Source organism: Lepisma saccharinum, chromosome 23 (assembly GCF_977018435.1).
Source record: "Lepisma saccharinum chromosome 23, izLepSacc3.1, whole genome shotgun sequence".
Classification (NCBI taxonomy): Eukaryota; Metazoa; Arthropoda; class Insecta; order Zygentoma; family Lepismatidae; genus Lepisma; species Lepisma saccharinum.
In genome coordinates, this window is record NC_139251.1 from 53,506,087 (window position 1) to 53,532,426 (window position 26,340).

General features: G+C 37.9%; 1 protein-coding gene across 3 annotated transcripts in view; it reads right to left on the bottom strand.

Moving 5' to 3' along the window:
• Positions 1-26,340, bottom strand: part of LOC145977783 (PDF receptor-like) — a 231,132-nt gene that overhangs the window by 21,898 nt on the left and 182,894 nt on the right. For all 3 annotated transcript variants that reach the window (XM_083110062.1, XM_083110061.1, XM_083110059.1), the window contains exons 6-8: positions 23,945-24,092; positions 4,190-4,292; positions 1,410-1,527 (exon numbers count right to left, since the gene is read on the bottom strand). In XM_083110062.1, coding sequence (XP_082966188.1) covers positions 1,410-1,527; positions 4,190-4,292; positions 23,945-24,092 — 369 coding nt within the window. The remainder of the gene's footprint in view (positions 1-1,409; positions 1,528-4,189; positions 4,293-23,944; positions 24,093-26,340) is intronic.

Consider the following 26,340-nt stretch of genomic DNA (forward strand, 5'->3'; position numbering starts at 1 on the left):
GTCCACTTTATGCACAGTAAGGCTAATCGGGACTGGACCTACAGTTTAAAGTGGGATCGAACCACTATGTACCTAAACCGAGTATCGAACCCGAGACCCCTTGATTACAAGTCGACGACGCTACCACTGCGCCATCTGGGAGGCCCATAGGGTTATAGGTGTTTGTTCCTAAATAGAAGAATATAATAGCACTTATAGGAGCCGCGGTTGTTCATGTCTACTTCCGTAGCGGAGTGATTATCACGCCAGGAGTCCCGGGTTCGAATACGGGGTAACATGGATGTTTGTGTTTATCCTCAATGAGAAAACAGAGAATTGTGTATAACTCATACATGTGAAAACAGAAGAAGAATGACGGGCAAAACTGCCACTTTGGAGGTTTTCATTTTATGAAAAGAAATTCGGTAGGGCCCCTAAATGCCACGTGGGAGACCCAGATTCGATTCGCGGGGTGGGTGACCTAAGGTCGGAATTTTTCCGGTCTTGTCCTTGTATAAGGCGGCTCTGGGGTTCACTCAGCCTCAAATGAATGGGTACTTGTGCGGAGGAGGGGTTAAAGGCGGCAGAAGAGTGGTGCTGATCACATCAACTCCAAATAATGGCCAACGTGTGAGGAGCTATCCCCACGCCCCCACCAAATGTTCATACATGGCGCTGTGCAATATGCGTGGGGGGGGACTTTTACAGCGATCTGTGCAGATGAGTGAATACACACATGAATGTCGCCATCAAGATATTGTCGCCACGCTTCGGGAGACATACAATGCGTACATTTTAAAACCAGCCCCTATCACAAATATGAGAAATGTTACAATATACTGATCTGCGTATTTAGTACCTTACAAGAAATGTTGGAAATGAAGTCCTTCTTGCAGGATACACATATTCCTAGCCTTATGGAGTATTTCTGCGGTGATATTCTGAATGGCAACAGTGATGCTTCAGCTCTTTTAAGGTGCGTGGATTATGTCTGTAAAGAGTTTGTTTTAAAAAAAAACCTGTAGGAAGTAGTCCGGACTTGAGAGATCGGGAGATCTGGCGGGCCATAGTCCTTGTGAAATAACCCTGTCCCCAAAAAAAATCCCTCAAACAGAAAATTCCCTCAGACAAACACGCAATGCGGTAGGGAAAGGGAAAGGGAAGAAGAGGAGGGAGGGAGGGGAGTATGAGTATTAAAGAATTGAACAACAAGGTCCAACAAACAAACATTTGTTGTAAGGTACTAAATGCGCAGATCACTATATTGAAACATTTCTCACATTTGTGCTCGGGCCCGGTTTTAAAATGTGCGCACTGTATTATTTGCAGAAGATATGTTTGATTGTAAAAGGTTTGTTTATGTTCCAGCATGTTAAAAGACTTTCAGTTCCTCTTTTTCCAAATAATGTATGAAGATAATGTTGACTCACCTTGAGAGACCGTAGTGAAGCGATGTGAAAACTGCCCACACGGCAGTCATGAGAACAGGAACTCCCCACCCTATCACTGTGTAAATAATGTAGTGGGACTTCTCCTGGAACACGGTCACTGAAATAAATTGAATGTCAACAATCTCATTTTAAAAATGACAAACTCAAAGGATAGAGAATGAAAGACAATTATAGAACATCTAACAAAAGCACACGAGACATTTTTCTTCCTTCCAAGCAAGGATTCAAAGAACAGTTCGTGGAAATATGTCCGCAAATCGTTCACATGACATTGTTTGCCGTCACTGGAATGTGCGTTAATGCTTTTGGTTGGGAGACCTGCTGTGTATCTTTTAGCCGGTGAAATAAATGCATTGTATCGAAAAAATAGAAGGTGTGTGGGGGAGGGGTGTGATGACACTTGGTGGGATGTCACACATTCCTTCCCACACCTCAATTTTGCCTTTCTCCTTCAAATCTCTATGAGGAACATGTTAGCTTTTTCGCATAACTTGCACTCAAATATCTAGAAAACGAACCAACGTAGGATATACAAACTACTATATACTTGAAAGTAAATATTTTCAGTATCTTAGAAAGGACCATTATTTGATATTTGTACGCATAATCAGTGGCCGAATTGGAAATAAATTATCTCTGGTATGCTCGTATACACAAACATGTCTTGATGCAATCGTTTTATTTTCTTTCGTGATTTCTTAAATAATAAATCGATTCTCATTTTCTCTCTTTTATAAGCACAAATTGCACTCCTACTTTATTTGTGCGACGCAGAAGTTCCTAAGACCAGAAAAATCAGCCATAAAATTAACATGCACGATCACTGTGATTTATCCTGCGAACTGATACATTGTTTAATTAATTGCAAGTTATGTCATGTGGTAAATATAAAAATGGTCGTCCTTTCTTACAAATATTATGTACAATTCTACACACGTTACTGGTTGGTTGTAAGTATTTTTGATTGAGCATGTTGATTGATTCCTATATTTGATTCAGTTTAGAACTGTGAGTAGGCATTTATTGTAACCCTAAACGGCAAATGGAAAATGTATATTTGGGTTTCAAATTCTTCTAATTACAAAGTTTTCTCGTTTGTATGGTGGGGGGGGGGGGGTGCTTGCTGACTTTGGTGGTTACATATTTTCCACTGATTAAAGAATACTTCCGCTCTAGTTGCGCAGTGTGTACACATAAATGCGTACTGGGTCTACAGGCTGGAAATTGACGCATAACAGAAAAAAGCAAAACCGTTCAAACAGGTCTAGTCTCTCAAGTCTCAAAGAATAAATCTGCGTGTGTGAGTGTTTGTGTGTCTCTGTAGGGGATTTTTTGAGTATTTACAATTAAACCTGATGCTAGTACAGAGAAAAAAGTAGATAGAGGAGGGTGTACAGCTGCTTATCGTATTTCCGCACATGTTCCTTTCTCATGAATGTGATTATATTCTGCTCTAGCTGACATGATGCTGTGCTGTTTACTCAAACTTGAAGTAAACATTAGGAAGAGATCACTCAGGCAACCTCAATGCACTTTCTAATAACTTATAGAAATAACTTCAAGATTTAAAATATTTATGGATAAACTCCATGAGAAAATGTTGAAGTCCGAGCACACCAAAGGAGACTTTGAGCTTACAACTGCTTCCCATTTCACAATAACGTAACGATCTATGAAATAATTAGAAATATCCATATAAAGAACATTCAAATCCCAGTTATTCAGCCATCATTTTCCAGACAGGAACTTGACAATCAGGAATGCAGTATCAAACATTACCTAAGCTCTTCCTGGTCACCAACGGCGTAAGCTTGTAAACAGGTGAAACCAGGAAGAGGATACGGGTAACTGACTGCATTTGCTTAGTAAAATCGATCATAATAAATATCTGGGAGGAGAGAGGTCATTAGTCAGTTTTAGAGCAAACTTTGAGAGGGGCGGAACTACGACTGAGTCAGGAAACGTTGGGGCGAGCAGCAAGTCAAACTCATGACGTACCGTACAGTCACGGTCATAATTATTCACCATGTGAAGTCCATCTCCATTTACCATGTTGATCCAGTCTTAGGGTGTATAAAATTCAGGTGTTGTGTTTTGCCATTCATACATGTGTAGGTATCACCTCTCGCACCTTACCAACAAGCTAATCATGAACAGCGAGTATGTCAATAGTCGGGATGAATGACGAATGAGCTACACCCACTAGTTTCGATCCCACATATCGAAGGGTATGTTACGATAATTTGGAACATATTGCTTTAAATACTTAATAGTTCGTATCCAAAAGCATGTTAATGAAGTCAACTCCGCTCCCAATGCACTCCTAGGGATTTAGATAATATGTTAATCGTATCCGAAGTTCACTTAAACCTAAATGCTTTCCCTTAACTTGAATTGAGGTTAACAATGACACTGTTTTTTATTTCCGCTGTCACCACTAACCACAATTCAGCATAATGGACGACATCGTAAGGTCTACAATAAAATTTCACAGGTTGCAGTCGTTTTTTATTTAAATTATGATTATAATTTGGAGTTGAGGGCACCATAAATATAGTTTTTAAAACTGAATCATTACAATTACATAAATTAAGTTAACTATGGAAAAGCCGTTGATGTTGTTGTTGTTGCTTTAAATTAGCTAAAAATATACACATGAGTTTCGCCAATTGAAAAACTAGCCAAGCAATGTTACAGATATCGAGGAATATATATATATATATATATATATATATATATATATATATATAATAACATACCTGTGATCATGTTGTGAAGGTAGAGCCCTTCCACAAACATCCACATGAACATCGCCGTCCGCGCGTACTCCAGAAGGACGTACGATGATTCGCACAATATTGGCTGCAAATAAAAAGATAGAAGAAAAAATATGTCAGTTTTGCAAAGCTATGAATTTTCCCAATTAAACTTTACAAACTAATGTAACTAAAATCAGTGGAAAACCTGCGTCGGGATTCGCAGTAAAGAACATCAACTACAAATTAATCCTATGAAATTCAACTTATAGTCGAGCCCAATTATTGACAACGTATTGTATCCAAATGGACTGACACTGACTTTACGCCGTAGCCTGGTAATCAAATGGTCTCGGATTTGATACAAGTGGTGGCACAGTTGGTTCATATCCAATTTTGAGCTGTAGGTCTAGTCCCGATTAGCCTATATGTGCAAAAAGCGGAATGAAACTCAAACTAACAGTAGCTGTAAGGGGATATTATTATATTAATATAAGTAAGTATAACAGGATATTTATATCACTGATTGCATTACAGGTATAGCATTGGATTGTCATGTAGGTTATATACCGGGTGGCCAGAATTAAAGTTACCAACTCAGAGCCCTCTGTAGCCTGTTTGAGGCATCGTAGAACTGAAATTTGGTGAATCCACTGTGTGCCCGTAAAATAATTGTGGGGTTTTAAACAGTCATAGTTTTGGAACAAAGCATGGTAGAGAGATGAACGATACGTCAAAGCAAAGAGAAACTCTCCAAGTTTCTTACCTGTTCAATAGACTTCGATGTGTGAACCCTTAGTTGCCCTGCAGACGTCAAGACGATATTCAGTCTCTTCCCATACACGGCAGAGAACATCCGGCGTGAAAGACGAAATAGCTTCAGTGATCCTTGCTTTTAAATGGTCCAGATTTCGAACTTGACAGGAAAACACTTGACATAACCCCACAAATAGAAGTCCATGGGTTTAAGGTCTGGAGACCGTGGGGGCCAGGCAATCCACAGTCTTCTTCCGACTCATTGCCGAAGAAATGTTTCGTTAAGAAAATCCAGCACGATTGTGAAAAAATGTGGAGGAGCACCATCTAACTGGAAATGGAATTCTCCGATATTTGGGGTACTGCATACCATTGTAACGAATCCAGGAAGGTGGTCCCCGTTATTGTTTGTTCAGCAAAAAAGAAGGGGCCAATAACTCTGTCTCGTCCAATAGCGCACCACACATTCGCTTTTTCACTGTCACACTCATGTTCCATAACGGCATGTCGAGGTTCACTACCCCATATACGAACATTATGCCGATGTACCGATCCCGAAACATGAAACGTTGTTTCATCACTGAAAATAAACTTGTTGAAAAACATGATGACATGAAAACATGTTGAGTAGCGAGGATGACTAACGAGCTCGTTCAGCTTGCGTGTCCTTGAAACATGATGCGCATGCGTTACCCCTCGCGCCTGTAGGTAAGCTTTTGCATACATAAACTTGGAGACTTTCTCTTTGATTTGACGTATCGTGCATCTTTCTACCATGCTTCGTTCCAAAACTATGTTTAAAACCCCACCATTATTTTACGGACACACTGTATATTGAAGATATAACATAAATAAATGCATAATTTACTGTACTATCTGGGGAGTGGATTGCTATTATCACTGTTTTCTCGTGTGATATATATGTAAATCAAGTCGTATGAACGCCTTGTGTAATTGGAGACCATCTTCGTTGAAGGTAATACATAAATGAAATATTGCTAGTATACGAGTATATACCTTACATATCGAACAAAATATCTTAGTTTCTAAGTTCATATTGAGCAAATTTGTGTGTTTAATATTACATAGAACATTTAGTAAATTCAATGATCACATAACACATAATCTGTGTATTGCAGTAAAAAATGTTTCACAATGAACTAATTTTGGAGGCAAGTTGCGGAAAACAGATGATGTGTCATACCATTGTATTGCACCCAACTGATCTTCACCATTGTTTCTTGCAACTTTTAAAGAGTAATTATGCATTATAAGGTGAAATTCAGTACACAAATGAAAAATGTAGGGTTTTTTTTCAAAAAGTGCTGAATAGATCACAAATACTTTATTTTTCAATTTTAGGAATTAGTGTAAATCAGTCTCACACAGGAGCAGAGATATGGATTTTGGAGGTCAAAATTACCAAGCTTCCAGAACTCCGTGAATAGCATTTCTCTTTGATTAGAAGACAGTTCTTTGAAACAATGCTTAGGGCACATACAATCTTCACCAGAAGTAGCTGCTTTCACCTTCTTCTTTGCAGTTAATTTGCATCCATGGCTACTGTTTCGCAAATTCTTCTGTTCATACCGCACCCACTGGTTGCATTTCTTTTTCCTTTTCCTAGGTAATTTCCCTTGAGAAGTAAACTTGAGATCTGATGTAGCAGTAACTTTATCATCCGAGGTCATGGGAGAAGTCTCTAATGGCAACACCGAATCATTTTTCAGATAATTTAGGTGCAAGATAATGATATGCAACATAAAACAAAACTTGTTTTCCGGTGCAACATAATGGTACACAGCACCAATGAATGAACACGAAAGAAACAAATACTTATACTTTCATAACTAATTGAGGATGGCTTGTATGATAAATCATTACTTCAAAATCACTTATATCTCCGATAAGTTCACTTTCCAATTGCTCCGATGAACGTGCACAATTTCCCAGCACGACGGGCATCTTACCCTGTGGGTTAACACTATGTTGCTACGAATATGTAGTGATGGTATAATTTCGCTCAAGCCAGAAAACATACATGGCACTATCACATGCGAACTCTGACAAAACAGGAGGGAAGACAAGGATATGCAATCTCGTGGAAAAACCGTAACTCAATTTTGGTCAAACTGTGGGTTACCATTATCTTGCACCTAGGGGCAGAATTAGGTGAAAATATCCTTAGAAGTTGTATTTCATTTACTCATGTACTCAGCGTAACATGATAACATTATTTCATGTGTAATTCACATGCATATATTTTGCATCATTACAACACTACAGTACTACAAAAATAATAGGGAATACTTAATATAAAATAAACTAGATAAATAATAATGAAGTTACACTTTGCGAAATCCTGAAAAAAATTGCCTGTTTGACAAATCACCTAATCTAATTAATTCATAATCAATTCTCGTCCTCGAACTCAAAATGCAGAAGAAAAACACATGCAAATTAAACAAAATAAAAACTATTGATTCTTTATTATTTATTCTATTGATTAATAAGTGTATTTGTGTGTGTGGCCACTCACTTGTGTATTTAAAATGAAAGTTTAAAAATTTTAAGCCAATTCTCCAAAACAAGTCGTATGTATGTCTTTTAAGTGCCTTGTTGCATTTCTAACAAATAAATATTTGAAATATTAAAATACAATACATGTAGAGTGCCAACCTAGGGCGTTGACCGTAAGAGTCGAACGTCAGCATTAGAAACACAATACTATGCAACGTAAGAAGGAGACACACTTGCAGAAGAACCGACCCAGGGGGAAAAAGACAGAGATGTTGATTTCCAAGAATGAAACCAACACCCCGTTCAATTATCCCCTGATGAGGTATAGCCTTCCCAATGGTGTTTGTTTAATGGCCGCGGTTTTTGACCGTGCGAAGGTAGCAAGGGCGAAGACCATATCTTAGAATAATGAAATTTGATCTCCCGTGGGGACAAGTTAGTTGAGAACAGTATTTTGTGGTGTGTGAAATACGGAGTATTGGCGACAGTTCTTCTTCAAAGGAAGTCTAAAACTCAGTCTTCCTTTAAATAAGGAAGTGTGATTATCTTGGATGAAGGAGGAGATTGCGTCCATGGAGCGATAAACGCATCCCATAAAAGCATGTAAAAATCTCCATCTTCGTCTGTTCTACCTTAAATTTTGGAGATGAGATTTTCTCCACAACACGTTCCTCTCTAACAAGCGGCAAATGGTTGGGCAGTAATGGAAAACGGTAACACGTCTGATCGACAATCTTAGCCCAGTGCTTATGAGTACGATATACTCATACATAAGCGGTGAAACGTCCTCGGATGAATGCAAACAAGAACCTTAGGATCTGTGGCGATATAATGACTACACAGTATAATGTGACACAAATCAAGTTTTATTACTACATCAATATTCGCATATCGTAGAGAAGATGGCAACAGCGAAGAACTACTCAGTTGTTCTTCTAGAAAACACCATTGTTATTGTTATTGTGTTGGAGACAATAAACTAGGATTCCAAGGAGATTAGAGTGCGAAAGAGTTTCGTGGGTATGCTTCTCTCGCCTAGTTTTAAGCGTAAAGCATACGTATACCACTTACACAAATAACTCACATTAATAATTTTGTGATGTTAGTATCTATGACCTTTAGCATGCAATGCAGATTCGACATTATACATTGTCTTGCTCTTTTAACTATGTTTATTCTAGCACTACGTTTTGAAAGAAGACCTCTTCCTTTGTCTTCAGGTGAACAAATTTCTTTTACCGGTGAAGGGGGTCGAACCTAAGACACGTTTGTGATTTTACTACAACTCCTGGGCACTAACCAACTACTTCACGGCACCCCATAAGTGTAGTTAAGAGCCCTAAACAATGGACAATGTGAAATTAACATTTGTGACGTCTTGTTCAAATTCAAATTCGTTCTTGTTCTTGGCAATCCGTCACAACCCATTCTTTTTTTTATTATTTTGGAAGTACGTGCGTTCCCTTGGATATCTCCCTGTAATAGAAATAAAATAACACCCCCCCAAAATACATATATGCAAATATATATATATATATATATATATATATATATATATATATATATATATATATATATATATATATATATCTTTAGTTCTGTCACGGGTGGATCGCGCGCTGTTAGGAAGAAAACCAAGGATCAGACAAATCAAAATGGGCAAAGGTCAACTACTGAAACCCAGTAGTGCATCGCTCCAATTCCTTCTCGCATTTACCGCCAGCTGGTCGGGAGTTTTGTTGAGGGCTCGTCAAGTCCCACTCCCGACGAACTAACGTGTATAGGACTCAGAAAATATACAACTGCTTTTTTTGCCCCTCCAAAAGAATACCTGCTACCCAAGAAACTATACAGGGGAAAGGTGAACTTATCCTAAACGGCGCCCTGCGCCCTCCTTCATTACCTGAACAAGTAAGATTGTGTATTTTCTCAATATACTTTTTATTTCTTTATCAAGTGCAGTTTTTGATTCCTTACAATAACAATACGTAACAACGTGTTCTCTATAAATAAGTCCCTTCAAACAAGAATCTGTTACCAATTACCCCCCTTGACAGATTTTACAAAATATTTACTACGACGATCAACGTCGACTATTCTTTTTATTTACATATTTTTTTTGGTTCCACTATCTCTTACAAACACTTATCCTTACAAAAGCTATGTCCATATTCATTCCTTCTCTTAACTACTCTCATATTTTGCAGGAATTAACCCCGGCGATAGGAAATTATTTGCAATTTAACTCGCGATGTTTTCTAGAGTTTTAAATAAAAGGGGAGGGGAAGGGAGGTGAGAGATTCAAGATTTATCAATTAAAGTAATACGGTAAATTAAACCCTTTAGGTAAAATACTTAACTCCATGTCACGTAAGCTTCCACGTTCTTGTCGAACGTCCCGGGTGCACGGGAAAATAAAGGCTGAGTCACGCCCACGTTGGCTCAGGCGGCTATCACGTCGTGGAGCACCGTTGCTGGAGTTGATGTTATCGCGGTCGCAGCTGGGACAGAACTCGGACTCGCTTAACAAGGAAACCTCTGCCCCGAGAAATTCGCCAGGTGGCAGTGTCGTCGATCCCATGCGAGCTTCTGGGAAACAAACGAAATTTCTCAGCGAACTAACAATCCTAAGCATCGGGTCTAATTCCTCTTATACGGGATGGGCCGAAGAATGTGGCGAAACGGGATAAACAAGTCCCGATTCACCATACATTGCATGCCAATAACTCATAAATCGTGTTTTACATTCTATAATAAAACACTATTACACATTTACAACCACACCTTGTCGTACTGACTCAATAATTGTAACCTAGCATCAGGCTTCTAAAGCGTGTTTCGTCATCTTCTTTACGTCACTATCACTTTAGTCCGCTATATGGCAACTCATCTCCACCATAACAAGTGGTAATATAATTGAATGGATCGAGAAGAGATACTACAAAGCCAAAACAATAATATATAAATACATCTCCAATTCGATTTGGCAGCGCAATAAATATCCCCAAATATTTATTTTCTCACCGAACTTGCAAGACATACAGGGTGTACACAAAATAAATTTCGGAGTTGTAAGTAGTTGTTATGGCTATGCAAGCCAACATATGCATTTGTAGCTTAAATGCAATAAAAGAGCAACTGTGGAAATTTTGTCTGGCAACAATGAAAAACCGTTAATTCATTCCGCCGCGTGACAACGCCAGTGTTCAAGATGTCGACTTCTAAGCACATTTCTTATCGTGCTCTGCAGTTTACGAAATGCAATTAAGTCGTTACATTTCAGCGGGTATTCAAACATGAATTTGGAAGTGATCACACTTCGGACTTGAGACACTAGATTGTGCAGGCTGTTGCACCCATTACGCCTCCCGTGGTGGAGTGGTTAGCACATTGCCCTACGACGCCAGGGGTCCTGAGTTCGAATCCTAGCCTGGGCATGGATATTTGTGAGTGTACATTCATCAATTTCATCATATCATCACTCGTCCCCATCTTCGCAAATAAGCCAAAAGTGGCACAAAAAGCGAAGTAAAATAAACCAAGTCAATCAAACCATTACGCCGGAGACGCTGACCAGAATGTGGGAAGAACTCTCCTACCTGTTGAATGTGTGCCCCTATTGAGCTCTTATAGTGTGTGTGGAGTGTGTGTAGTAGGTGTTGTATAAACTTGTCGGCTTACTCTTCTATCTTATGTATGGCTTATTATTGTATGTCGCAGATAAGAGAAATCACACAAACTTAAGACTCAGATATTATTTTGTGTACATCTTGTATAACATGAAATGGTGTGGAAGGTACATATATTATAAAGACAGGTTTTATCGATAGATTAGACTTGATGGTACGAGTGGCAATAGAAGTTTTAATGCAAAGGCAAATTTATGGATATGTTTGAACTATCAAGTCTGTGTTTCCCACAAGTACAAAAATGTGGTACTATTTCCCACCGACACTTTTAATTTTTCAAAAGAAATAGGTAATAATTGCAGAAAACCTGAGAATTTTTTTATTAATTATTAATTAATGATTCACTCAAAATGCATTGCAATTCTATTCACCTTTGACAGTTCTAGATAGTGTTCCCGAATATTCCAGGAACTCTCGTATTAAAGCTAATTTATATTATGGCCCAGGCTCTCGTATTGACATCCTACAGTACTTCTCCCGTACATTTCATTAACAATAAAGATCGCAAAATTTCAATTCATGCAGATATAATACGAATTCGGCAAGCCATGCAAGGAATCAAGTCTTTTTCCATTAAATTTAAACATTGAACTTTCTTTCAGGCATTCGCAAACGATTGCAATATAATTAAATCTTGATTATGTAAATCAGGACAGCCTGTATGAAGAATGTCTAGTCCAAGAAGTGCTGCAATTGTGGTAAAAAAACATAAAGTTTAGAACAAAGATGGGTTTAAGTCAGTGATTTAAGAAATAATCAGAACTGATGGTAGCAATTAATCATGGTTTTTAAAATTTAATTTTAAAAAAATGTTTGGTTCTGCAGCATCAGTGGACAAATACATGTAGGTTAGGACTAAGAAACATATAAATTTGATATTTTTAATTATGTATTGTCACCTGTATATTACATACATTATAAATTAATTATTTAATTTAATATTATTCAATCCATGAACATTTACTGCAGTGATGCCATGCCCTAAATTTGTTGCGACTAAATCTCTCTTAAATTCAATGCCGAAAGTTGGCTACCCTAGTTCTAAAGTGAATGTTCTAGTTCCCAGTTGTGTTTTGCATGACGTCATACTTCTCCTCCCCCACCCGATATCCGAGTGAATTTTGCTGGAAGTCAACCTAACTTGACAGTGACGTTGTAACAGCATTGCAAACGTACAGCGTTCATACTTCCACTGTCTGCAGTCGAAAAAGGAAAAACAAGGGAATGAAATTCAATAGATTTAGATATAAGGAAAGGAACTTCAAAATGTCACAATGCGAGAATTCTTGCAGAATATAATGATGTGTAATAAATAGTAATAAAAATGAGCACGAAACTTATTTGGATTGTGATAATGAATACGGGTTGGCAACGCGCCTTCGAACAACGAGTTCGCGAGACTTGAGCACAAAAGTATAGTTCCTTAATTGAAGCACGTTGCAGCGTACGCAGTACATAGAAATGTATAACAGATATAAGATTCTGAAAAACCTGTTGAAATGACGAGTATTTGGGACGATTGTTTTACTGCAAGTCGAAGCTAAAAAAATTAAGCGGGTTCGTTGAGCCGAATCTCGGAGCTGATTGAAAGGTCGAAGTGAGGGTAAGGGCGAGCCTATATTTGTCTGCTGGTTGTACGCGTCCTCAGCGAGCGAGATCCGTAAAGGTTTCTCGTTCGCTTGAGTGTTATTTTAAATCGCATTGTAAAGGGAGAACTTTGAATAGTCATGCATAAAAAAGAAGTGTTGAACGTATTCGTATTTGTGACGTACTTGTGATGAAACTGTGAGTTCAATTGTCACAAAAATATTTATCAACAATGAGCGTATTTTGTACGATCTGGGTTTTGTATGTACGATAAGGAAGCAGTCGTAGACGACATTGTTGCTTGGCTCCACCTTTATCTGCGCCAAAAAAGCGATATCGGATCGCCGTGGGAAAAAATCTTCATTACGTGGACGAGACACAATGGCGGTCATTCTGTAAACAAAACTTGGGAATGCACAACAGTTGTTTCACATCGGCATGCTTTCCTTCTCGGGTCAGAGTTCAGCCTAAGGCGAAAAAAGAAGGTTTATTATTGTGTAGGAAGGAAGCGAAGATGGTTTTGTGGAAAGTGCTTGTTTGTTGTTTCGTTCGAGAAGAGTTGTACAGACAGCGTTTTGAACGTGGTTCGTGGATAATCTGCCTCGAGAAAAAAAAATACATAAACAGTGGGTTTCGTTGAAAACTGGTAAAAACAAAGTTTACTTTATATCAGTACGTCGTTTATTACACGTATTCAAAACATTAATCTTTTGCCGCCCAAGGCCTTTTTCACAAGTAAGCCTCTATTGCCCGAGCCGATTTTGAGTAAAATGCAGAGTTCCAATTAAATGAGTGTAGATCGGAGGCTAATTGCCCTAGAGAGATGAGTGATATACCGTTGTACGCGGAATAAACCAGAAATTCAGACTATATGAAATTTTTGAAAATTCGGCGTATATGTGGCGGGGGGAGGGGGCTAACTCTCAAAATTCCAAAATTTCGGAAAAAAATATTGGTTCCCCCACCCTCCCCCCAAGAAAAAAGTACATGACAGTGTCGACATGCACATGGAAATGATCGCTGATATGTAAGGAACACAAAAATATTTGCATTATTATCATATGACCAATGTAACTTGAGTTGTACCCTCAAAAGGAATGGTCGTCACGCCACTGATTCAAGCTTCAAAATGCAGCGGTACCTTGAAATGACTATAGTTCAGAAACTAAATGCCCTAGAGATATGAAAGATATACCGTTGTACGCAGAATGAATCACAGATTTAGACGATATATAACTTATGCACATTCGGCGTATATATGGAGGGCAAAGGGGGAAATCCCCTGAAAATACTTTTTTTTTTAAAATGGAGTTTCGCCCCCCCGCCCTCCGGAAAAAAGGATATGAAAAGTTCGAAATGCACATAGAAATTATCGCTGGCATGTAAGACACAGAAAAATATTTGCATCATTGTCGTATGACCAATGTAACTTGAGTTGTACCCCCGAAAGGAATGGCCACTGATTCAAGCTTCAAAATGCAGCGGTACCTTGAAATGACTATAGCTCAGAAACTAAATGCCCTAGAGATATAAAAGATATACCGTTGTACGCAGAATGAATCACAGATTCAGACGATATATAATTTATGCACATTCGGCGTACATATGGAGAGGGAAAGGGGGGAAATCCCCTCAAACATACTTTTCTTAAAAAAAATGGTGTTTCCCCCCGCCCCGAAAAAAAATGTCAAAATGCACAAAATGCAAAATTTATGCAACTTTGGTGTATATATGGAGGGGGAAGGGAGAAAACCCCCAAAAATTATTTTAAAAAAATTGTCACTTCACCCAAAAAATGTCCTCGCACTTGGGCACAAAACGACACCTACGCACAACATTCACGGACGAAACGCTAGAACGTAGTGACAAATGAGCGCCAATTCTTGCAGCTGCTGAAATTCTATTTTTAGACAATGCTGGGTAACCCCTGTTGCCACTTGTGCTAAAAGAAACAAAGGTTTCCTTCAGCGCGCTTCGAAATTCCATCCTCACAACGCAGATTCAACAACCAGTCTTCCCCCTCCCCCCCCCTGCTTGCGCCCTCACGGAAAACTTTCATTTTGACATCGGATACTGATAAACAAGCTTCCTTCGAATGCACTTAGCAAGAGGGAGTGAAAAGCATTGCTTTAGAACAACAAAGCCGGTCTTCCTTTGTCGGCAAAAAATTGACCTTGAAAAGAGACGCAAAAGAGAAGTCCCTTTTCCCGCTTTTCCCCCTCCATTTTCATGAAGACAAAAAAAATGCAAAAAACCATTTCTGTTAAATACATGTGTTAGGAACAATATAAAAAAATAAAATCGAAATTCTAGCCAAAAATAGAAAAGTTATAACGTAAAAACTACGACCTTGACACAGCGTCTCGATCGAGACGCTTGGTACCCCGAGGGTTACTTTTGGGTATCTCGTTCGAGACGCTTGGGCACCAAAAGGTTAAAACGCCGTAGTTTCTCAGTCCAAATATATTTTTTAACTTTGTAATTTGTTTATCTTTTCGTGTTTGTATTTCGTTAGCGCCAAGCATTGGCAGATACAGATCAGCTATAGACAAAAGCGTTACGTGTGCTTTCTCTGCGGAGTCTGAGACGCAAATGTGACTGGGAGAATTTCCCATGCTTGGCGCCCAGTGATACACTAGTAGTGTAGTGCGGTCCCAGCTGGCGTTACTGTCAAGATAGGTTACATCTTAGTGTACTCAAAATTCGAGCAGTACCTTGAAACAGAACGTCATCCTGTCAGATATGCAACCAGCTGTAATTCAATGTCAATGTGGTTGCATAACAAGAAGGCGTTTCGGAGTTCGAAAGGACTTAACATCCCTAAGCGCACCCACTAATCCATTTCATCTGAATGGGTAATTATTTCACAGAAACGACAATTTCTTTCCTGTTGTTGCATTCTATGAGCAGTAGTATACCATAGTTGGCATTTTAAGTAAAACCTTCTTTCAGTTCCTCAGCAAGATCCAAGATTAAGGTGACCAGATTAAAAAATAGGAAATTTTTCATATTTTTCTGAAAGAAAAATGGGACGAGAAAAGTACACATTCTAATATAAAACAGTTTCGTCATAAATACTCATATTTGAAAACTAAATAAGTAAATATATAAATACTGTGTAAATAAGTTACATAATATGGTGATTTACACTACACTCCAACCAATCAGTCTTTTAAATAGAAATCATCCATCACAATAATAGTGAAGAAGATGTATTGTTGCAGTAATTCTATGCCAGTAAGTCATTGTCACACACAAGGGACGGTAGCGTTGTCTCCTTGTAATCAAAGGGTTCCGGGTTCGATACCCGGTGGAGGCACATAGTGGCTCGGATCCCACTTTTAACTGTAGGACCAGTCCCGGTTAGTCTTACTGTGCATAACGTGGAATTAAAACACCAACTAAATGAATCATCAAACAAAGAAGGGACATTTTGGCGTCCAATTTTACATTAAAAAAGCAGAACTGAAAGAAGGGACTGTTTGGTCACCTTACCAAACATACTTAGAATTCTGTGCCTAAGGTTCGTTAAGTTAGCAAACATAGGTAAACTTTTGCCACGCATCTATTCCATTTGTAGTATGCAGCACACTTATAGTCTGTTTAGACTGTGCCGCAGGACGTTGCAATATATCCGTACACATTCACGCACACATTCAAGCACCCCTTCAGTAAGCAGCTGTAATGAAAGTATCCACAATTTTCGCACGCACTCTTTGAAATAAATGTATAAATAATTTATTATTTAAAATGTGTAGAGCTAACAAATAAGTTAAACGTAATAATACTTTTGGATTTAACCTGGGCCTTCGTAACAGTTTTTATTTTTCTATTTGTGTGAAATAATTAATAACATTAGAGATCGTCTATTAGGGTGGGTATGTTTCCGTTTCAAAGACCTCTTTGACAAGAAAATATTGTTATGTTTGAAATTAATTTAATTCCAAAGTAAAGAGTACAGTACATTGTTAAAAAAGAAAGATAACATAACAAACTTGATTATATTTGATATTCATGATGTTAATTTTTTGATGCACATATGATTTATTGTATCATCTAATTTTTGTCATTTTTTTTCACCAAATCGTGGATTACAAACATTTCTTGATGTCTTATCAGCTTAGATTGTTTTGGCTACTTGTGTAAAATTATTTCTCTGTCGTCTTATCTCGATTTCATCGGATGGATAGCTACATTAAAGTTTGGTTTGCTTATATCGTCTGACAGGATATGCTGTGGATGCAAAGAAAAAGAAAAACAAGGGTAAGAGAATGTAATGCACTTCAAGTCTGCAGACTCGACTCAAACCACGGCAGGGTAAGAATTAAGCCATTTCGAGTCTGCACTCGCCTTCTTAGCATAAGAAAGATGTAGCACTTCTCTTCGTGGAATGTGCCGAGACAATAGTAAGCAGGAGGAATTACGAAAATCTTCATCTTCGCAGAAGAAAGGAGACCGTTAAAGAAGGATTTCAGAAGCGAATTTGAAACGGCGCTAATGTTCGCTGCAGTACTTGGAGTTTTGTCCTGTCTATCGAGAGGAGGACATTTTCTTGTACTTCGGAAAGAGTTATTGGAAAGTCTTCTTGAGTTACAGTCTCGCGTAAGTAGGGAGTGGGGGGACTATACATTATTTACGTGGAAAACAAGATATGTGATTATTACTGGGTTTGATTTCCGGGGAGGGTGTTCATTACTTACTACCTTAGCGAAAGAGGCGAATTTAGATAAAGGCGGCTCAAACATGGTGCTGATCTAGAATTTGTGGAGCCCTACATCCACGACGCCTAGGAACGGTGAAATGCACAAGATTATTAATTTTCCTTTCCGTTGTTAAGCTATTTATGTTTCGTTCAGAATATTACATAATTCGCACCCAAGAATGTAATTTATCTCCTAAGCGGAAAGAGAAGCAAATAATGAAACATGTTCTTCATTACTAAACGAAATATTTACGTTACTGATACAAAATAGTATATTTTCTGTTCTAATGTAATTTACATTAGCAGGAAATTACATACTGTATCAAAAATTTAATTTCGTATGTGGACGATAAAAAAAGTAAGAATGTTTTTTCTTCGGAGCAATAAGTTGTTATCCAAAGCTAGTAGAGCATCATTTCATATCTCCAAAAAAGGAAGTAATAGACAAACTAATGCACATTTTTGGACAATAAAGTACACATATAGACTCTTATAAGTAGCCAAGCAGCCATACCACTATTAAGCCTGAATGAGCTGCATTTTCAATTCAGGCAAAATGTTCGTGTATTTTGACTTTCCTTACCGCAGCGTTAAATGATCGAAGTTATGTGGCGTGAATAACGACCAGGACACAGGAATTTTCTTTTGAGTGTCTTATCCCGAATTTCTTCTAATCTTAATCTTTGGGATTATCTAAAAAGGCGACTTAAAAATGAAGAAAACAAATAGAGGTGTGAATTCTCTAATTACGCCACTCTCACTTGGATTTTACAGTCTCATTCTCCATCTCATCCGAAGGGTGCCTCCGTTAAGGTGACAAGATCCCGTCCCGTATTAGCCAGGACAGTCTCTTTTTTAATCTCTATCCTGTTTTTTCTATCGTAAAACGGGACGCCAAAATGTTCCTTTTTCTTTACTTACCGGTACAGAATTACTGCAACAATACACGTTCTCTACTACTAGTATGACATTGTTAGTAGATATTATTTGACACTCAATGTCAACAATGTGCCATATTCCAATTTTCTAAACCGGTCCCCGTGGCGGAGGGGTTAGCACATCGCGCTACGACGCCAGGGGTCTCGGCTTCGAATCCTGGCCTGGGCATGGATGTTTGTGAGTGTCCATTTATCAATTTCATCACATCATCATTCATCCCCTTCTTCGCAAATTAGCCGAAAGTGGCACAACAATCGAAGTAATATCAACTAAATCAATCAACCAATCAATTCTTTAATTAGTTTTCAAACATAAATATTTATGGCCAAACTGTTTTTATGTTAAACTTGGTCCATTGGAGTGTACCACCTGTGTGTGGATACATGGAATATCGTGGTAAATAGAACCATTATAAACAATAGCCAAACGATGCATTGAGTTGGAATTGTAGGATGTTTACTGATCCGCATGTATTTATGTAAACATGTGTAAAACACATTAGCATCACGTTACATTTCATTATCACCCCTCTCCCCTACACACATGCCGTTCAAATATTGATTAGAGTGAATGAAGTGTTTAATGTCGCTTATTAAGGTTTCCAATATAATGCATTATTAACACTATGCTTTTGTAATCAAGGGGTTTTGGGTTCGATCCACGGCTGGGGCACAAATCACAATGGTTAGGATCTCACCTTCGGGTTTAGGAATACTAGAGAGTTAGTAAGATTTGTTATCAAATAAGGACTTCACAAAACGTGTGCAAGAGTTTCTACAGCATTTTACAAGTCTAAATTAATCTGTACACAACCTGATTTGTTTTCACCATACAAAAATAATTGAAAATCGAAAAAAATCAACATTTATTTCGTAGTATTTTAATCTTTCTATTTTCGTTATTTTACATCAAATTTCTACCTCCCTGGTTAATAACAATCAGGCTGAATGATGAACGGATAAAATGGCTGATAGGAGAAGCGCAATGATACATGCTTGTCTAAACAAGGGTTCGAACCTGGCACCGTTGCGTTTCGTAGCCCATTAAGCTTACCACCAGCCACGGATACATGCGACGTATTTCATTCTTGAATTTAGTTTCTGTTATTTAGCGTCGCCTTCTGTCACTTTTTGTTAATCGCAACGTGGATAATGATATGACGAAGGGACACTCACAAAGTATATGACCACAAACTGAATCTAAAACGAATCTGTAATTGTCTTCATGTGAATATACTGTACATGTACACAAGTTCGTCCACTTTATGCACCAACAGGCTAATCGGGACCGTTAATACAGTTTAAAGTGGGATCCGAACCACTACGTGTCTTCCCTAGGTATCGAACACAAGACCCTTCATTAAAAGTTAACGACGTTTCCACTATGCCGTCGGGGAGACACAGAGATACGTATATTTGAGGCTGTTTTTATTATCTAGAAAAATCTCATTCTGAAGACTTCGGCGCTGACATGGAAGAATAGACTTAATATACAGGGTGATCCAAAAAAAGACTTTACAACTTTAAAAGCATATAGAAATTTATTCAGACAACTTACAGAGTCGGTTGGGGTGCCATTGCAAAGCAAAACACATCAAGTTTGTCATACAACATTCATGTTGGGTCGATTTGGCTACCATTTGTAATGCGGCATACATCCCACCTGAAGTCGATTTCATTCCAGACTTTCACCAATAAGTCAGACGTCGCATCTGCAGCGGCGGCGTTAATTCGAAGTCTCAGCTCGGAAAATCTGGCGGTTCAAATCTGGCGAGCGAGGTGGCCATGCAATTGGACCTGCACGACCAATCCATCGACCTGGGAATCGGGTATCAAGAAATTCTCGGACTTCTACGTGGTAGTGTAGTGGTGCCCAATCTTGCTGATAGTAAAGGTGTCCGTCTATCTTTGTCATCCTCGTCGAACTGAGAGAACACACAGCAAGCACGTTCGACACCAGTAAAAGTAGCCAGTTTCAAGAACAATGCTGACAGCGCTATTGGTGGGTGAGTTTGGTACTAATGGATTACATGAGTCAAAATGTAATGTGATGTGTTTTGTTTTGCAATGTCACCTGAACCGACTCTCTAAGTTATCTGAATAAATTTCTATATGATTTCAAAGTTGTAAAGTCTTTTTTGAATCACCCTGTATACAGGGTGCTCATTCGGACACTGATCACCTATGCATGCATAATCTGGATGCATACTGCTCAGAGTCATTTGAAAAACTTAAGGTTTACAAACAAACTCTGAGGATTATTACTGCGGCAGACAGATATACTTCAAATGTTGAAATTAGAGATGCTAGTGGAGAAGAAACACTCTTCAACTTCATGCGTCGACTCAAAGTAAAGGTCTGGGCACTTCATCCACACCTTCCCAATCCGACCATTAGTGAATTGGATTGCAAAACCCACGGCGACACATAAGCTGCCAACGATTGACGGCTAATAAATCAACACCTAATCTTATTTGTAACTGCTACAACTTATGTTGCCATAAGGGGAAAACAAGGAAATCCAAACCGCGACAGTTGTAAAGAGGATATACAGAATATCCTGCCGTCATCAATACAATAAAAATAATGAGTCAAAGTCCAACCAAGGGCTGACACTCAAATACAAACATAACCCGCCAAGACACTAAATTGACTTGACTTGCACCGCTTATGGGTAGGATTACACTAAGAAGTTTCTCCTCAGGCATTTGTACTTTGATTGATAATCCCGTGTGTATTAAGAAGTTTCTCCTCAGGCATTCTTATCTTGACTGAAAATTCCGTGTGTATTAAGAAGTTCCTCCTCAGGCATTCTTATCATGATTGATAATCCCGTGTGTAATAACAAGTTTCTCCTCAGGCATTCTTATCTTGATTGATAATCCCGTGTGTATTAACAAGTTTCTCCTCAGGCATTCTTATCATGATTGATAATCCCGTGTGTATTAACAAGTTCCTCCTCAGGCATTCTTATCATGATTGATAATCCCGTGTGTAATAACAAGTTTCTCCTCAGGCATTCTTATCTTGATTGATAATCCCGTGTGTATTAACAAGTTTCTCCTCAGGCATTCTTATCTTGATTGATAATCCCGTGTGTATTAACAAGTTTCTCCTCAGGCATTCTTATCATGATTGATAATCCCGTGTGTATTAACAAGTTTCTCCTCAGACATTCTTATCATGATTGATAATCCCGTGTGTATTAACAAGTTTCTCCTCAGGCATTCTTATCTTGACTGATAATATCGTGTGTATTAACAAGTTTCTCCTCAGGCATTCTTATCATGATTGATAATTCCGTGTGTAATAACAAGTTCCTCCTCAGGCATTCTTATCTTGACTGATAATATCGTGTGTATTAACAAGTTTCTCCTCAGACATTGTTATCTTGATTGATACGCCCGTGAGTATTAACAAGTTTCTCCTCAGGCATTTGTACTTTGATTGATAATTCCGTGTGTATTAACAAGTTTCTCCTCAGGCATTCTTATCATGATTGATAATCCCGTGTGTATTAACAAGTTTCTCCTCAGACATTCTTATCATGATTGATAATTCCGTGTGTATTAAGAAGTTCCTCCTCAGGCATTCTTATCTTGACTGATAATATCGTGTGTATTAACAAGTTTCTCCTCAGACATTGTTATCTTGATTGATACGCCCGTGAGTATTAACAAGTTTCTCCTCAGGCATTCGTACTTTGATTGATAATTCCGTGTGTATTAAGAAGTTTCTCCTCAGGCATTCTTATCATGATTGATAATCCCGTGTGTATTAAGAAGTTTCTCCTCAGGCATTCTTATCTTGACTGAAAATTCCGTGTGTATTAAGAAGTTCCTCCTCAGGCATTCTTATCATGATTGATAATCCCGTGTGTATTAACAAGTTTCTCCTCAGGCATTCTTATCATGATTGATAATTCCGTGTGTAATAACAAGTTCCTCCTCAGGCATTCTTATCTTGACTGATAATATCGTGTGTATTAACAAGTTTCTCCTCAGACATTGTTATCTTGATTGATACGCCCGTGAGTATTAACAAGTTTCTCCTCAGGCATTCGTACTTTGATTGATAATCCCGTGTGTATTAAGAAGTTTCTCCTCAGGCATTCTTATCATGATTGATAATCCCGTGTGTATTAACAAGTTTCTCCTCAAGCATTCTTATCTTGATTGATAATCCCGTGTGTATTAAGAAGTTTCTCCTCAGGCATTCTTATAATGATTGATAATCCCGTGTGTATTAACAAGTTTCTCCTCAGGCATTCTTATCTTGATTGATAATCCCGTGTGTATTAACAAGTTTCTCCTCAGGCATTCTTATCATGATTGATAATCCCGTGTGTATTAACAAGTTTCTCCTCAGGCATTCTTATCATGATTGATAATCCCGTGTGTATTAACAAGTTTCTCCTCAGGCATTCTTATCATGATTGATAATCCCGTGTGTATTAACAAGTTTCTCCTCAGGCATTCTTATCATGATTGATAATTCCGTGTGTAATAACAAGTTCCTCCTCAGGCATTCTTATCTTGACTGATAATATCGTGTGTATTAACAAGTTTCTCCTCAGACATTGTTATCTTGATTGATACGCCCGTGAGTATTAACAAGTTTCTCCTCAGGCATTTGTACTTTGATTGATAATTCCGTGTGTATTAAGAAGTTTCTCCTCAGGCATTCCTATCTTGACTGAAAATTCCGTGTGTATTAAGAAGTTCCTCCTCAGGCATTCTTATCATGATTGATAATCCCGTGTGTATTAACAAGTTTCTCCTCAGGCATTCTTATCATGATTGATAATTCCGTGTGTAATAACAAGTTCCTCCTCAGGCATTCTTATCTTGACTGATAATATCGTGTGTATTAACAAGTTTCTCCTCAGACATTGTTATCTTGATTGATACGCCCGTGAGTATTAACAAGTTTCTCCTCAGGCATTCGTACTTTGATTGATAATCCCGTGTGTATTAAGAAGTTTCTCCTCAGGCATTCTTATCATGATTGATAATCCCGTGTGTATTAACAAGTTTCTCCTCAAGCATTCTTATCTTGATTGATAATCCCGTGTGTATTAAGAAGTTTCTCCTCAGGCATTCTTATAATGATTGATAATTCCGTGTGTATTAACAAGTTTCTCCTCAGGCATTCTTATCTTGATTGATAATCCCGTGTGTATTAACAAGTTTCTCCTCAGGCATTCTTATCATGATTGATAATCCCGTGTGTATTAACAAGTTTCTCCTCAGGCATTCTTATCATGATTGATAATCCCGTGTGTATTAACAAGTTTCTCCTCAGGCATTCTTATCATGATTGATAATCCCGTGTGTATTAACAAGTTTCTCCTCAGGCATTCTTATCATGATTGATAATCCCGTGTGTATTAACAAGTTTCTCCTCAGGCATTCTTATCTTTATTGATACGCCCGTGAGTATTGGCCTCGGTATATGGTAACCTGCCTACTTTCCACTCTGCTAAACGTTTTAACACCTGTTTGGAACCCCACAACTTTGCAAAACGCTACTGGCCCTTGTAGATCAGTAAAGTCATAGCACTTACCGTGTTGTCTATTCCCTGCTTATAAGATTTGATCCAGCCTTCCCTGACAATGGCTTGATCCACGTAGAGGACTAGTCTGACAATAACCTGGATGACCATCGCTATGAACAAGTTCTTGTGGATTCTCGTTCTGTTGTTTTTCAAGCTCCTGAAACACACGAAGATAAAAAAATGAATCTGTTTATAAGAACCAAGCCATCACTATGAAAGGTCAAAATTGTATTTCAAATCGATAGGTCTTGCCTACATTTTAAGCATTGCGCAAAACACTTCATTTATTCAATACGCAACTGTACATTCCGTAATATACTTGGAGAGAAGAACTAGGATTTCAAGAAGTGAGGGTGTCTATGTAGCTATACTCCTTGGACGCCCTCAAGAGACATGCACGCCAACAAAATCTATATATTATATGTAAATAAATATAATATTCATGTAAGCTACGCAACAAGAAACACACTTGCATGTATTCAAAAATATAGGTAACATGAGAGTTTTGAATGATTCCTTTGAATCTCAAACATTTGGTATTTTTCCATGGATTATCATAAAATGGGTGTGTAGAAAAGACAAAGTACTATTGAATAATGTAACTTATTAATACAATACAACGAAGCAAGGAAATAGCTACGACCATAGAGTACTATTCAGTACATTTTAAACTAATATCAAATCTTCAGTGTAAATATTAACCATTTCTTCATTTAGATATCACGTTAATAATGAAAGAAATATCCTCTCTTGTATACACAAAGGTAAAATTCTTCATCCTCAAACACTGTTATTAAAATAAGAGACATCTAGTGAGCACAATTTATATTAGCACCGAGGAAATTCGCCCTACGCATAAAGATTTAACATTATAAGATGAACATGAAAATTTAACATTTTAATTATGAATTGTATTTAAAAAGTATTTGTTTAATGAGATACAAGGCACGGATGATGTATCATGCGATTGGTAATTTTTACAACAATGATCCTGCCGGGGAAGGGGGTGTTGCTGGTTAAAGATGGCCGGAGCTTGGTGCTAATCACATGACCTCCAAAGTGGCCAAGGTTTTAACATGTGGGGCCCTATCGCCACATGTTTTCTCTATCTGCCTGTCTCTCTCATAATATTTATATATATATATATATATATATATATATATATATATATATATATATATATATATATATATATATATATATGTATGTATGTTGATTTGATTTGATTTTGTTGTTTTAAGTCCACTTTATGCACAGTAAGGCTAATCGGGACTGGACCTACAGTTTAAAGTGGGATCCGAACCACTTGTGCCTCTACCGGGTATCGAACCCGGGACCCCTTGATTACAAGGCGACGACGCTACCACTGCGCCATCGGGGAGGCCTATATATGTATGTGTGTATGTATGTGTGTATATATATATATATATATATATATATATATATATATATATATATATATAGAGAGAGAGAGAGAGAGAGAGAGAGAGAGAGAGAGAGAGAGAGAGAGAGAGAGAGAGAGAGAGAGAGAGAGAGAGAGAGAGAGAGAATGTGCAGCATAAAAAATAACTGTATTTACTTGAAAATGACAAAAGATGCTAACACTAGAATTCAACAGTCCAGAAAATATCGAAGTTCACACATAGAATGCTTCTCATACATAAATACGGATTCTACATGTAGTTTGTTTCTTCAGGAGAAATGTAAATAATGCTGAAAATGTATCAATTTTAGAAAGCACGAACATATTGTCGCAAACGTTTATTATTTCGGTAGACATATAGTGTATAATGAATGTACAGTCAACCAGAAAATAAATAGGTTGCGAAGTATGTTTATAATGCATAATTTCACAGAATGAAATTCACACCATATAACTCATGAGTTTTAGTCTTGTTATTGTACTAATACTTTGTTTTCTTCCACATTTAGTTGGAAAAAGTTTATTTTCTTCAGGTTAGCTATGACAATAACATTTTTTTATCTAAGGAAGACAAATTGATGATGAATATGAGGTATGAAAGTTTTCAAAATACTTTTTAATTCTTTTCGTTAAAATTAAATTAATTAGTGGATCCAAGTGTGGAAAATAATGCTAATAGTAAAATGTAACTGAGTTGTAGCTACTGCTACTTTTTATTTGATTGATTGATTGGGTTTATTTTACTCAGCTTTTCTGCCTCTTTTGGCTAATTGCGAAAATGGGAATGAGTGATGGTATGATGAAATTGATGAAAGGACACTTACAAAGAACACCCATGTCCAGGTCGGGATTCCAACCCGGGACCCCTGGCATCGTAGCATGGTGTGCTAATCATTCCACCACTTAGGCCCGTAGTAACTGTGTTTATGGGTGACGTGTAGTGAATTTCGTTAAGAGGGGTATGACTTCATTTTAAAACTTC